Source organism: Chinchilla lanigera, unplaced genomic scaffold (genome assembly GCF_000276665.1).
Source record: "Chinchilla lanigera isolate Chin_1 unplaced genomic scaffold, ChiLan1.0 scaffold00051, whole genome shotgun sequence".
Taxonomy (NCBI): Eukaryota; Metazoa; Chordata; class Mammalia; order Rodentia; family Chinchillidae; genus Chinchilla; species Chinchilla lanigera.
In genome coordinates, this window is record NW_004955452.1 from 17,638,397 (window position 1) to 17,653,670 (window position 15,274).

Sequence of the window (15,274 nt, forward strand, 5' to 3'; positions counted from 1 at the left end):
TTCTTTTCTTTCTTTTTTTGAGACAGGGTTTTGCTGTGTAGTTCAGGCTGGCCTTGAGCTCACTTTGTAACCCAGGCTGGTCTCAACTCTCAATAATTCTCCTGTCTCAGCCTCCCAAGTGCTGGGATTACAGGCATGTGGGCCACCACTCCTGGCTAGGCTAATCCCTTGGATTTCAAGACCAGCGTGAGATACAGAGTGAATTCAAGGCCAGTCTGAACTACCGAGCCAGACCCTGTCTTAAAAAAACCCCAACAATAACAAAAGGTATTTGAGTTAGAAACGAATACTCCTTGGTAGTCCTAGGTGTATGGTAGAGCTTTGTCCATACTTTGTTCTAGTTCACATAGCTGAGGGCTGTAAAAAAAACTTTTAAATTTTACCCTTATAAAGTAATTAGAATTCAGGGTTTGTAGAGAAATGCAAAGAATGAAAATTCTTACATGCAAAACTGTCAGTTTAAAACTAGGAAATTTATGGATTTAAGGCGATACTTCCATTTTATGTATATACAAGTGTTTGATGTAGCCAGCAATTCTAATCTCATTTGCTTCAAATTAGTGAAAAGTTCAAAGGATTACATTCTGTTTTAAGTGTATTTCTGGGATAAAAATTAATTTTAGAACAGTAACAGTTTTTGGCTTATCTTTAGGTCTTAGTACAAGCGGTTTAAGTATTTATGACTTAAATTATTCCAGTTAGTTAATTTACTCACCATGTTTGACCATATACATGCTGTTTGGGCATTTCTGTATAGTGAAAAGATTGGCATAAAGGTATGTTTAGATTTTCTCTTTGTCCTATTCTGTAATGATTCTGCTGAGTGGTTTTTGTTTTTGTTTGTTTGGTTTAAAAGCATATGCTTGCTATAAATAATAATTGCCTTCATCTTGGGGAATTGGTGTGTATCTCTCTATAGATGGATACAGCATCTGAATCATCTTTACTTCCCCTTTCCCCACTTTCCAATCATTCTGCTGTTAATCATTTGTACTAATTGTACTGACAAGAAAAATAGAATAACAAAAAGAGCTGTTGCATAGAAAAGAGATTGCTATTATTATTTGTGTTGAGGTCCTCAAGAAATGGCATCTCTTCGTAAATATAGGAACACAGAAGCTAAAAAGCCACCTTTATTATGGACATCAGAGTGTGCCTACACGGTCATTCAAACTGGATTTTTGCTGTTAGGAGATAGTAAATGTGCAGTGTGTGTGGTTGGTCTTTGGCATGATACAGCCTACAGGTAGTTATACAGCAAATTATTATTATTATTATTTTTTGGTACTGGGAATCAAACTCAGGACCTTGTGCTTGCCAGGCAAGCACTTATTCCACTGAGGTATATCCCTTGCCCTGCAAATTGTTTTTAAAAGTTGAAGGATGGCATTCTAACTGTAGAGCATAGTAAGTACATAAGAGTAACATTTATTATCATTATCAAGTATTATGTACTGTGTCTAATTTTATGTGCTTTATTTTGGTAAGACTAGCTGTAGGTTTGTTTACATTGGCGTTATCATTACAGACACTTGAGTAATGTATTATACTACAGTGTTGTGATGGTTGTGCTGTTGCTAAATAGCAAGAATTTTTAACTCTGTTGTAATCTTGTGGAACTGCAGAGGCAACTGTAGGGCATCACTGAGTGAAGCTTTGTTTTCCAGCCCATGACTGTACTTTCAGAAGCATCTCAGAATTAGGCAGATCCTAGTCTAGATAAGTCTTAAATGGGGCAGATTTTCCTGTGTGCAAGCAGTCTCAAGCCCAAGAGCAAAAGGGGTGGAGTTGAGTTAAAGATCTCTGATTACCTTCCCTTGATTTACTGAAGTCACCCCACCTCAGAAGTTGAGTAATTAATTGATTCTTTTTCACATTAAAATACATAAAGAAGTGGGGAGAAGCATTACTCAGCCAGTAGCTTGTGATATCTTATCTGCTCACTGAAGGTCAGTTGAGCACCCCATTATTCGTAAGGCACATTCCTAAGGGATTACACTGAAGACTGCAGTATAAGTGGTATTACCTGCCTACTCCCAGACCTTAATTTAGTTTCAGATCAGAAAGACTTAGAAAATTTCTTTTTTTCTTTTTTTGAGACAGGGTCTCGCTATGGGGTTCAGGCTGGCCTTGAGCTCACTTTGTAACCCAGGCTGTTCTCTAACTTGCAACCTCCTGCCTCAGCCTCCTGAGTGTTGGGATTACATATACAATCATGCCTGGCTTCAGAAGACCTGATTTGGTTGGTTGGTTTGTTTTGAGACAGGATCACTGTGTAGTCCAGACTGGCCTTGAACTTGCTTATGCAGCCCAGGCTGGCATAGTGAGCCTCCTGCTTTTTAATTGGACATCAGTTGCCTTTTTTGGGGGGTGGTCGGGGGACAAGGTCTCACTATGTAGTTAAGGCTGGCCTTGAGGTAATCCTCCTGTGTCAGCCTCCCAGGTTCTGGGATTCCCAGTACCACCACATCCAACCTTTTTTTTTTTTTTTTTTTCCTTTTTTTAAACTAGGAATTGAACTTACAACCTCATGCTTGCCAGGCAGGCACTGTGCCACTGAGCTATATTCCTGGCCTCATGTCCAGCTTTAACTGCTGTTTTTGTAGGGTGAGGTATATACAAGATAAAGTGTCATGGCACTTGCAATTTTAAACAGTTTAGAAAAAGCAAAGCTATGTAAAGGAAACCAAACTGAAGCAGAGGGCATAGGAATTGTTTAAAATTTTATAGTAAAATGTTTGAAAAAAATGAAATACAGATACTCATTTAATGACCTGCCTGTTTAAGACCTGTGGACTTATGACCCATTTATTTATTTAGGTATGTATGTACAGTTCTGTACATCTTCCTTACATTGTTTTAATGCCTTTTTTTTGGTTCAGTACACCATGTTTATTGTAATTTTTGCTGATTTTAATGTATAGTACAGTACTGTGGTTTTATGTTACATATTATAATACTACATGTAAGAGTTACGCAAATAATAGGAAAGTCATCAAATTGGAGTGTCCTTTGACCATTTCTTTGTTCTGAATATTGTACATACTATATACAATTCCTCATTTAGTGACCAATTCTCTTTTAACAATATAGTCACAAGAATGGATCTTGGTCATTAAACAAAGTGTGTCTGTACAGGTTATGAATGGGAGACATCTCAGTGTATACTTCATTATATTTTAAATATTGAAACATATAGGTGGATTTTTTTTGATGTTACTCAGGATCAAACCCAGGGTCTTGTTATGCTAGGCACTCTACCGCTAAGCTACATCCTCAGTCACTGGATTTCCTTTTAACAGATAAATTTAATTGTGCTTATGTTAAGTATTCAGAGTATAGGATTGAGCTTATGCTAAAAATTGATATAGCAATGTTTTAATTAATCATAGCATGTTGAGTGAAATAGTTTATCTTCTAGAAGTAATAGCTGTGATTTTTAGTGTCTGATGATGTTGGGCACTTTATTAGTGCTTTTGTATCTCATTTAATCTATGAAATAGGTGAGAAGTCATGTATTACCAAAGCCATGTAGTTAAAATTGTTAAGGCAGAGTGATGTTAAAAAGTGAGGTGTTAAAGTTTTTGATTGGAGATGGATAACTCCTTACTTGCTAAGTACATAGTTTGATTAAATATTTGTAATGTACAAGCTATTATGGTTAGTTATGTAGGGAATAGAGCAATAAACAAGACATATTTGGTTATGAATTGCTGACAGTATAATAAGGGAGATATCAAATAATACCATGTACTAATTGAACATTAATTCTGAGCTTGATCCTTTTTTTTTGTTTTGTTTTGAGATAAGGTTTTACTAGGCAGTTCAGATTGGCCTTGAACTCACTTTGTAGCTCAGCCTGACCTCAAACTTGCAGCAATCCTGCTGTTTTAGCCTCCCAATCTGAGCCTGGTCTTATCGGCATTACTAGTATTTCATTTATGGTTCTTTAATCCATGCAAGATGCATATTACCAAAATTTTTACAGATGAAGAAATCTGAGCTGAAGTGGTCAGTTACTTTTCAAAAATCAGGCTAAAACCTCAGATAGGTGATTCTGAAACCTGAGGTCTTACCCTTTGTGTTACAGTCCCTTATTACTATATTTAAGGACAAACTAAGTATGATGAAAGAAGTAAGATACTGTGGGAACTTCAAGGGGTGGGGTCCTGTGGATAGTATGCCTGTTTTCAGGTGTGCTGTTGCCTGTGGGATTTATATAATTGCTTACAGGTTTGTAGGACAGATAAATAGAGCAGCACCTCTGAAGTTAATGTAGAAGAGGAGCTAGGGGAGACAGATATGACAGGAAATACAGAAGAATTAAATTGGAGAGAGGTTTTTTGGGGGATCTTTTTTGAGACAGGGTCTTGCTATGCAGTTCAGGCTGGTCTTGAGCTCACTTTGTAGCCCAGGCTGGTCTCGAACTCACAGTGATCCTCCTGTCTTAGCCTCCCAAATGCTGGGATTACAGGAGTGTGCCACCGTGCCCGGCATAAATTGGAGAGAGTTTAAAAAGAATTCAAGAACACAGTAATAAAGTTGATTTTCTTAAGGAAAAGAAGTAGCAAGAAAGAATAATGCTACAATATATTTTTGTGTAAAACTATGGAAAATACCTTTACTGAAAAGAGCTAATCAAGTGAGAGGGGTATAATAGGGAGCTCATTTTTGTGGAGTTTCATGACAGACTAAGATGGAGAGCCACTTACATGTGATCTGTTTTCCTTTCATGCTCTGATCTTGGCACTACATATTCTGGAATGTATGAAATTTAAAATCAAGATCCATACTCCACTTGCTAATCAGAATCCTCTGAATTGGAGCTCTGGAGCCAGAACTTTCTGAAGTGCCTCAGAAATGGACACTTACATGTTGGTAGGAGTACATATTGATGTAACTACAGCTCTGGAGAGCATTTTGGCAGTATGAGTCAATATTACAAATGAACAAATCCTTTTAATCTAGAAATTTTGAAACTCCATTTCTAGAGATTTGTGGCTTTTTTTTTAAACTGGAGATTGAACTTAGGGCTTTTGAATTGATCTGTATACCCTGACCTTTTTTTCTACTTTTCTATCTTAAGAATCTTGCTAAATTGTGATCCTTCTGTATCAGTCTCCCAGAGTGCTAGGATTACAGACATGCACCAATGTACTCTGCTAAGAATTTGTATGGTGTTTTTTTGTTTCATAAGCATATTTATGTATATGACATGAGGTATATACAAGACTGTAAATGACAGAATTGTTGATGACTGCTGGAGATTGGAAACAACTTCGAAATAAATTAGTAGGAAATTGCTGAAATGTATTATAGTACATCCATACAGTGTGACACTGTTCAGTTGTTAAAAATAATGAAGTGTACTCACAATAGGATGACCTGTGTGATACAGAAGTGGGACAAGATACATATCTCCTGTTCTTTCAGAATATTTCTGGAAAGGTAAACAAAAAATTGGAAGCATTTCTTTCTCAAGCAGGGAAGTAAGGCACTGGAGCTAGAGTGCAAGGGAGACAACTTTTAACTGTATACCTTTTTGTATGTCCTTTGAAATTATGCTATTTTAATATAATTTTTAAAAACTTTATATAGTCAAATATAGATGTACATAAAGCTATCTATCTATATATGTAGATAGAGGTTCCTGAATTCAATTCACGAATTCAGTTCTCTTTATAATTCTGGTGGCAAGCTGGGAGTGGTGGTGTACACCTGTAATCCCAGCACTTGGGAGGCTGAGGCAGGAGCATCATTGCCATTGCGAGTTCAAGTCTAGCGTGGGCTACAAAGTGAGCTCAAGGCCTGCCTGAACTGCACACTGAGACCCTGCCTCAGAAAGACCAAAAAAAAAATTCTGGTGGCAAACTGAACTGGATGACCCATAAGGTCAGCTTACTTAACCACTGAATTTGATTTGGTTCTTATCCAACTTCTTTCGTGACCAGAATCATATATATACGGGCCAGTGAAGTATTAGGGAGCTTGTTAGAAAAGTTTAAGGTTCCAACCCCAACTTAATGAATCAGAATCTGCATTTTAGTTCCTCAGGTTATTCAGAAGGTACTTCAAAGTCTCAGGAATACTTTCTTAGGTTAGCCACCTGAGGCAGTTTATTCATTCAGCATTTGTCTTGACACAATATTGTATTCCAACCTCTGTTCTTTAAGTTATACTATGTGATGTCGCACACTTGTTGAGTACCTTCTATTCAAAAATTGGGAGCTTGTCCAGAGCACACTGTACACTTAATGCTCAGGTGCTTATTATTCAGTACTGCTCAGAGAAGCATTTTCCAAAGTGTGTACTCAACCAGGAGTATGTTTTCAGAGGTACTAATAATATGTATAAAAGGGTTCACTGGTCAAATCAGTTTAGGAAAGATTGGGTTAAATAAAATTGAACAGTTTTCTTTATTGCAGGACTGTTCAGATTTGACCAAGGAATCCTTTTTTCTTCTAGGACTATCTCTCAGGTCTTTTGATCGGTGGAACACACTTTGAGAAATGCCTGGTTTAGCGGAAAGAGCACCACTGGCTTTGGAAGTTTTGGCAAGTTACCTAACTTCTCTGAATATTAATTTTGCTAACCTTAAGCTGGGGATAATAGTAGTACTTGCCTTGGTGGTGGTGTGAAGGATAAGAGAGTTACATATGAACATTTAACTTAAAGCTTGGGACTTCATAAGTAATTGATAATGACTATTTTGTAGGTTACTTGCTTCATTTCTTTTTTTTTTTTTTTTTTTTTTTTTGCACCTATGCTTGTAATTCATTTTTCTATTCCTGATTCATCTCATCAGAAAGTTAAGGAGGTCAGATAATCAATTTTGATAAAATGTTGGTAACCTGATTAAAAGCCTTGGTGTTCAGAGTAGAACTATTAATGTGGAAATAATAAGCAAATGAATTTCTTCTCATTTCTATGAGATTAGTATTGAGGCCAGAATAAATTTCCCATTTATCTAAACTAAATTTTTATTAACTAAAAGCAAGCCAACAGCAACAAAAAGATATGAAACTTTCATCTTAAGTCTGACATGTTATGTGGTATGTTATCAAACTTGTATTTTTTCTTTTCTAGTCAATAAATTGATTGTACAAGAAGGACCTTCCTTTCTACAAATGCGAATAAAACATTTGTTGAAATCTAACTGCATCCCCCAGGCGACTGCCTTATCAAAAATCTGTACAGAATCTAAAGAAATTTCACATGTGTCATCTTTTCAGCAAGCCTATATCACATGTTTATGTTCCCTGCTCCCTAGTGAAGATGCTATTAAGGAGGTAAGTAAATTAAATAACAGTTGTCATTCATACTCGCTGCAAATTTGTTTTGTACAGGTGTTGTGTTTATCTTTTCCAAGCAGATGAAGACTCACTTTTTTAGACAACTGGAAAGTACAGCTTTAAAAAACTGTATTGTTCAGCATATTGAATATAAAGTTATAGGTAGGTTTGAAAAATAGGTAATCAGTGAAAATACAGATCATGCACATATGGGTGATGGTTTGCTGTGAAAGTTTTTTTTTTCTCTTATAGTAATAATTTTATTATCTTTGGGAAATGCAGAAATTGTTGACAGTAGCATTCAAGGTATAAACCAAAAAAAAAAAAGAAGACTTCGTTTTAGTTTAGTTACTTTAAACAATTAACTCTGTATGTAGGCAAGTGTAGGATTCTTAAAACACCATGAATATATTTTGAACTATGATTTAGTGGACAGAAAAAGCACAGGTTTGTATATTTATGTGTTCAGTTGAAAGGATTTAACAAATGTAATTACAGAAAATTATGATGATTCATGTTGCATCCTTAAAGAAAACCTGAATCATTTTTTCCTCAGAAAATTTGGAATTAGTTTTTATCTAGTAGTTTTATTTTTTAATTTTTTTGGGGGGGGGTCTTTATTTATTTACTTATTTATTTTGTCTTGTTTGTTTGTTTGTTTGTTTGTTTTGTTTTTTTTCCTCCGGTACCGGGAACTGAACTCATTACCTTGCACTTGCCAGGCAGGCGCTTTTGCCGCTGAGCTAAATCCCCAGCCCCTTTTATTTTGTCTTTTTGAGACAGTGTCTCACTGTGCAGTTCAGGCTGGCCTTGAGCTCACTTTGTAGCCCAGGCTGGTCTCAGACTTGCAATGATTCTCCTGCCTCAGTCTCCCAAGTGCTGGGATTATAGGCGTGTGCCACACACCTGGCTTTTCTTTTGCCTTTTTGAGACAGGGTTTCACTATGCAGTTCAGGCTGGCCTTGAACCCAGAGCAGTCCTTCTTCCTCAGCTTCTGAGTGCCTGGACTGCAGGCAGATGTCACCACACCCAGCTAATAGCTTTGAATAAATAAACAGAAAAAACTTAGGAAGGCTTAGTCTTTATTTCAGTATCTAACTTTAATTTTCTCACCTACCAGTTAGATCTGAACCATATATTTTCCTTTCTACACTGAAGTTTCTTACTAAACAGGAATCCCAAGGATCTGGTTCTGTGCTGTAGTAATTATTAAGTTTTTATAATAATTTTCCCTGTAAATATCCTTCTTTCTCTTTCCACCTGTTCCTTTGATATACAGACCCACCACCCTGTTGATCCTGTCACTTTTTCATTGTGCCTCTCCTGTTCTTATTATGTTCTCTTCCTTCCTCACTATACTTTTCTATAGTCAGTCATTGTCACTTCATAGCATACATTCAAAATTCCCTTTTGGTCTCTGTCTTAATTGTACTTGTTGACCAACAGTGTCCTTTCAGATAATCCCTAAATCTCTGCATACTGTGTGTGCTTACTCACCACAGGGCCAATCTTTGGAAAAAAATCTCGTCAGCTAATTCCACCACCACTACTACCCTCTTTTTAAGACAGAAACTAGCTTTGTAGTTCAAGCTGACCTCAAACTCAGAACTCATGGTGATTCTTCCTCAGCTTCCTGAGTACTGGGATTACAGACATGTGCCACAATGCCCCGCCAATTAATTTCATTTTGAATCAGTTATGCTGTGTTTCTTTGATCCATTCACTCTCCCAGTCTCTTAGATTACCATTTCATATGCTACCCTTCCCCCCATTTTGTTTCATTGTGTATGTAGTCCAGGCTGGCTTTGAACTTTCAGAGGATCCTCCTGCCTCAGCCTTCAGAGTGCTGGGATTATAGGCATGTGCCACCACACCCAGGTTTGTTTTCTTCTTTCTTTAAATTTATCTCACTTTGCGATGAACTTTTCCTCTCCCTATTTCTCTAAGGAAGTTGAGGCCCTGGGAAGAGAATTTCCATAAACTCCATGTATAACATCTGTTTATCTGTCTACTTTTGTGCATCTCTACCTTCTGTTTTGTTACTAGAGGTTAATTATCTCCCCCACTAGCTAAAACCAACTCTCTTCCCTTACGTGACAGATCCCAGCTGTTCTTGTATCCCTTAAGGATAATACTGTACTGTTCTTTGCTCCTCTGTATCATCAGTTTTCCACTGTGCCGTAATCATTTTATCAGCATTTATTATGTTATATTTTTTACATTTTAAAACAAGCCTTCTTTAGACCTTATTTCCCCTTACAGATGCTGCCGCATATCTCCTCTCAGCATTATTTCTTGAAGTAATTGTTTGAATTTACTGTTAACATTTTTCTCCTTTCAAGACATTCTATTAGGACATTCACCTGTCCTGGCCTATCACGTCACTATCCAATCATGACCGTTGAGTTTTGGTTGAATAATCTAACTTCTCAAGGGGCATGTTGGTGCACCACTGTAATCCCAGCCCTTGGAAGGCGGAGGCAGGAGGATCTCTGCAAGTTCAAGGCCATCCTGGACCATGTAATGAATTCAAGGACAGGCTGAACTACATAGGGAAACCCTATCTCCAAAAAACAAACAGAGAAAACCAAATTTATCAACTTTGTCTTGACAAAACTTTTCACTTGGCTTCTTAGATTCCATACTCCTGATGTTATAGCAGCTATTTCACTAATTGCTTCTCAGTTTTATTTTGCCCTCTCACAACTGAGTGTTACAATGCCCAGTGACATCATTGAGTTATCTCTTTTTTAACCTATACTTATTTTCGTGATCATCTCATCTAGTTTTATGGCTTTTAATGCCATCTGTCCTAGTTGCTTTTCTCTTGTTGCTGAGACAAAATACCCAACGCCCAAAATTAAGGAAGGAAAGGTTTATTTAGCTCACAGTTTGTCCAGGTTTCAGTGCATAATCACCTGGCTGTAAGGCAGGGGTGGCATGGCACGGGGCAGCAGTCCAAGGCAGCAGAAGGCAGCAAAAGCAACAACAGCAAAAGGGGAAAGAAGCAAACCCCTTTCCCTCTCTTATGTTGTTTGCAGGCTATCTTCCCTGGGGTGGGGGCTCTTTACACTCACACCATCTTGATGCCTTCCTCTTCCACAAGCTCAGGATGTTTACAAATTAAGGGCCCTGGCTCCCTGCTGAGTTAAACTTCTAAACTTTTCAAGTTGAAACACAGTATCAACCACTGCACAACTAAGGTAGGAATCCCCAGTGTTTTCTCCCCAGCCCAGTCCTCTAAACTCAACTCATATTTAACTGCCTCATTACCATCTTTACTTGTATGACTTTTGTTTTGTTTTGTTTTGTTTTTGAGGCAGGGTCTTACTTGGTAGTTCAGGCTGGCTTTGAACTCACTGTATAGCCCCGACTAGTCTGAAACTTGTGGCGATCCTCCTGCCTCAACTTCTCTGCTGCTTGGATTACAGGCTTGTGCCACCGTGCCCAGTTTGTCTAACTCTCACATTTAACATGCTGCTGATATCATTGATATTAGAGTTTTTTTCCCCCCTGCTCTGTCTTTTAAATGACGTAATTAAGGGGATAAAGGTAAAGCTCAGTGCTAGAGCACTTGTCTAGCATCTGCAAGGCCTAGGTTCAATCTCAAGAACACTGTTGAGCAAGGGGACAGAGAAGGAATGATGTGGTTGCCTTCTAACTATATTCTGCATTTTGGAGGTGATGGAGACAATACATAACTAGCTTTCCCTCTTCTCCCCTTTTTAGTTCTTACATGTTAGGAGTACTAACATTTGTGTGCCTTTTATTGCATTTAGGCTTCACAACAACTGTAAGGTAGCTCCATTTTATTAATGAGAGAAAGTTTCAGATCAAGTAATGCATTCATTATTTTAGAACTAATGTAGGTTATGCTGGGGTAAGAACCTGAGTTTGATGTACAACCAGTAATATTTTGAAGTTACAGTACAGGATAATGACTGTTGTCCTTGTTGGTATGTACCTAAGAGTTTATATGTCAAGTACTATTTAGAATGTGGGTTTTTAAAATTTTGTTTGTTTTTGTAGTGGTGTAGACTGAACCCAAGGCTTTGCACATGCTAGATAAATGTTCTACCAATGGGCTACATGTCTGGCATGTCAAATACAATTTAGGCATTGAGGATGCAAAGGTGAATACAGAAGCCTCTGAACTAGTGTACTTCATTTTACTCTTGGCTTCTACGTTTTTTTTTTTTTTTTTAAAAGAGACATAAGGATTTATTAGAGGTACACATAAGATGAATTTAAGAGTGGAGTGCAGAGGGCTGCGGATTTAGCTCAGTGGTGCAGCGCCTGCCTGGCAAGCCTGAGGTTCTGAGTTCGATTCCCAGTACTGCACCCCTCTAAAGAGTAGAGTGCGGGTGCTCCGAGAAATGAGGCACACTAAAGTGGGAACTGGGGATTTTTAAAAAATGTATTTTGGGTGGTTAGAATCTTGGAACTTAATAATCTATAGCAATAATCTGTAGTTTTAATCTTCTCCAATGTGTGGGAGGGGGTGGCCCACCCACAGTGAGGTAACGGCCTGTTTATATGAGAAATCCCAAAAGGGTGGTCTGTTTATAAGTGAAAGAAACCATTTGTAAGTAAAAAGGGAGTAGTGGGCAGACCAGTTTGTAGCTGAAGGAGAGTTGCCCAGGTTTACTACGTTTTGGGAAGAGAAAGAGAGAAAATAAATAAACTGGGCTTGTGTTCTGAAGCTGCAGTATTTTCTTCAAAGTACAAGTTTTAAAATCTCAATTTCCTCTTTTTTTTTCTACCTAGTTTTATTTTTTTATCCTACTTTACCCCAGAGTGTAGTGCCTTCTTTTTAAGGGGTGCAGAAGGTTAATGGTCTGTTTTCAGTTAGAAAGCCTGGATCTGACTGAGCTGTTGGGTTCCATCTTTGGAAGAACCATCATCTTTTGATAGTCAAACCAAAGCTGATCTCTGCAGTCTCCTCCATGTTCCTTTTTAGGTCCCTTTGTGGTCACCCAGATAAATGTCATGGGCTGGGTCTAAGAGTCTCTGACGCTGAAATAAGGAATTAATCCACCCTTTTAAAATTAGTTTGCAGGTTTGCTGACTCCTGTTGAGGAAAGAGAATTTTCAGGATGAGTCAGTAAAAAAGACACAAGAAGTATATGTTAGAGGGAAATACAGGACATGCTCAAGACCAGCATGCAGGTGTTCAGAGAAAGGGGGTCCCTCATGGCTTTTACATTTTATTCAAAAGTAGCCAGAATAATCCCTTACATACCTAGGTCAGGCCCTCCCATTTTGCTCAGAATCATCAAGCATTCTTCAGTCTTTCTCAGAGTAAATTAAGAAGCTTTTATTTTATCTGTCATGGCCCCTGGCTACTCTTTTGACTCTGACTGTAAAACATGCTTACTCTTCTCCAGCCACCTTGTCTTTTTGTTCTTTTTTTTTTTTCCCAGTACCAGGAATCTAACTCACGACCTTGCGCTTGCCAGGCAGGCGCTGTGCCGCTGAGCTAAATCCCCAGCCCCTTGTCTTTTTGTTCTTAGAACAAACCAAACATATTCTTGCCTTACAACTTTGTACTTGCTCTTTCCTCTGCCCAGAATACTCTTCTCCTGGTAATGTGGGTGATTTATTCTTTTGCCTCACTTCTATTCAGTATTGTTGTCTGTTCCATATTATCCTATCAAAGCAGCCTTCATCACTATATTTAAAATAATGTTCTGTATCCTATTGTCGACAAAAATTTGCTGTCATTGTTATGAATATATACTAACCTATCTAAAATGCCTTCAATCACACTTTGTCCTCCTAGCAAGCTGTATTTTCTTTGTAGCACATGTTACTATTTCCAAAGGATATATTTACTTCTTCTGTTTCCTCCCACTGGATTGTAAACTCTGTAATGACAGGGATTTAGAGTATTTACTGCTATATCCTTTTATTCAAAAAGAATGCTTAGTTACATAGGCACTCAGATTTCTAGCTTTTATTATACGAGTTATAACCTAAACATCAAGTGGAAACATCCCACTTAATGCTTTGTAGGTTTTAAAATACTGCTTGAAGATGTTTTTTTATGCTAATTTGTTATTTTATTTTATTTTTGTCTTTCTGAGACAGGGTCTCACTGTGCAGTTCAGGCTGGTCTTGAGCTCACTTTGTAGTCCAGGCTGGTCTTGAACTCTCAAGGATTGTCCTGCCTCAGCTTCCTGAGTCTTGGGGTTACAGGTGTGCACCACCACGCCCGGCTTTGTCTTTTTATTTTAAAGATAATAAAAAACAATAAAAACGATACAGAATTTTAAAACAAGATGATAGGAAATTAACAATGGTTATTATATTGTTGAAGGTAGTTTTAAATCCTAATATGATAATTCATATTTTTCTCTCCCAGCTTTATTTTAATTTCAAATGTATGTATGCTGTGTATTCATAAAAATGTGGATGAAGATGAAGCTGAGTGCTATGATACATATTTCTGTATAGATTGATTAATTGCTGATCAACACTTGAGTCAGCAGTTATTTCAGATGGCTAAAACCCTGTATGGCTCAGCCCTTACCGCCCTTTTGTGAGAAACTTTTGGCAGGTTCCTTTTTGAAATTTAAGGTGCTTCCCAGCGGCCAAAATAGCAACTCCAGGAATTTGCGATTCCATGTAGGAATTTGTGATTCCATGTAGGAATTTGTGACCACTTGCAGCCTTTGCATTTCTTCCAACTACCTTATTTTTTCCAGGGGTTTAGAAACTTTTTTTTCTTGGAATGTTGGATTGGCAACCTCTCACTGAGAAGCAGTGTAGTTTAGACTTTAAAATTTAGTAGTTACTTGAATCTGAGAGGATTATCTAGGCAGATTATGTGCAGATGGAGGCACAGAATATTAGTCATCTTTGTTTTGTGAATGTGGCCCTAGAGAAGAGCCTTACACTCAGGGATTAAATAGCCAGTTGATGGCTGTGAAGTAAGCAGCAATACATTTCCCCTAAATGAGAATTGAAGCTGTAACCTATGGCCTCATTGGTACATGATCTAATTTGTTGGGCCTTTAGGTCATCAAGAAATTGAAGAATAAAGTGCTTAGCAGTGCCTGTCATTTTTTGTTGTTGTTGTTGTTGTTTTGTTTTTTTCTTCTGTCTTTTAGAGACTGGGTCTTGCTATGCAGTTCAGGCTGGCCTTGAGCTCACTTTGTAGCCCAGGCTGGTCATGCCATGATTCTCCTGCCTCAGCCCCCGAGGGCTGGGATTACAGGCGTGCACCACCATGCCTGGCTAGCAGTGCCTGTCTTTTCAGACTTTCTACTTCCGAAGTAACTATAAAAAGCATTTATTGAACATTTGTCTGTTCTGAGCCCTGTGCTCAGAAGTAATTATAAAAAGCATTAAAAAGTAAAAGTAATTATAAAAAGCATTTATTGAACATTTGTCTGTTCTGAGCCCTATGCTGTATGCCTTAAATCTGTGTCTAATAATCTATAAATTTCATTAACAGAAGTTTAGAGATCTATAACTGGCCCATAGTATATATCCATTAAGTAGTGGACCTGAGGTTTATAAATCCAGGATGGTCTGCTTCTGTTTTGCTTTTGTACACATTAATGTCACAATCATGCATCTCATATACATGGTCCAACTCTTTGGCACTACCAATTTTATGTTAAGGTTGTCTGGTTCTGGGGCTGGGGATTTAGCTCAGCAGCACAGCGCCTGCCTGGCAAGCGTGAGGTTGGGAGTTTGATTCCTGGTACCGGAAAAAAAAACCCAAAAAAAAAGGTTGTCTGGTTCTTCCCTGAATTCTGATTCATAGGTAGAGTAGACTTGTTGCTCAGGAGGGAAAAAAAAAATTTCTCATTTCTTTTGTTTGCCCAGAGGAACTTAAATAGTCACATTTGTTCAAGTTAAAAAAGAAGAGACTGGCTTCTAGATGGCTGATTAAGGAAGGAACCTCAGTCTCAAGAAATTAATGTGTGAATATAAACTTGATGTGTTGGCACTGTCATTTAGTAGGGTACAAC

At 37.9% G+C, this 15,274-nt stretch overlaps 1 protein-coding gene across 2 annotated transcripts in view; it reads left to right on the top strand.

The window, feature by feature from the left end:
- The window catches only part of Rlf (rearranged L-myc fusion), a 99,488-nt gene that overhangs the window by 50,331 nt on the left and 33,883 nt on the right, over positions 1-15,274 (top strand). The window contains exons 1-2 of one of the 2 annotated variants that reach the window (XM_013519549.1): positions 6,466-6,554; positions 7,087-7,289. In XM_013519549.1, coding sequence (XP_013375003.1) covers positions 7,128-7,289 — 162 coding nt within the window. In that variant the 5' untranslated portion in view covers positions 6,466-6,554; positions 7,087-7,127. Of the gene's footprint in view, positions 1-6,465; positions 6,555-7,086; positions 7,290-15,274 lie in introns of those variants that run through there. The other variant, XM_005395279.2, reaches the window with a different exon arrangement.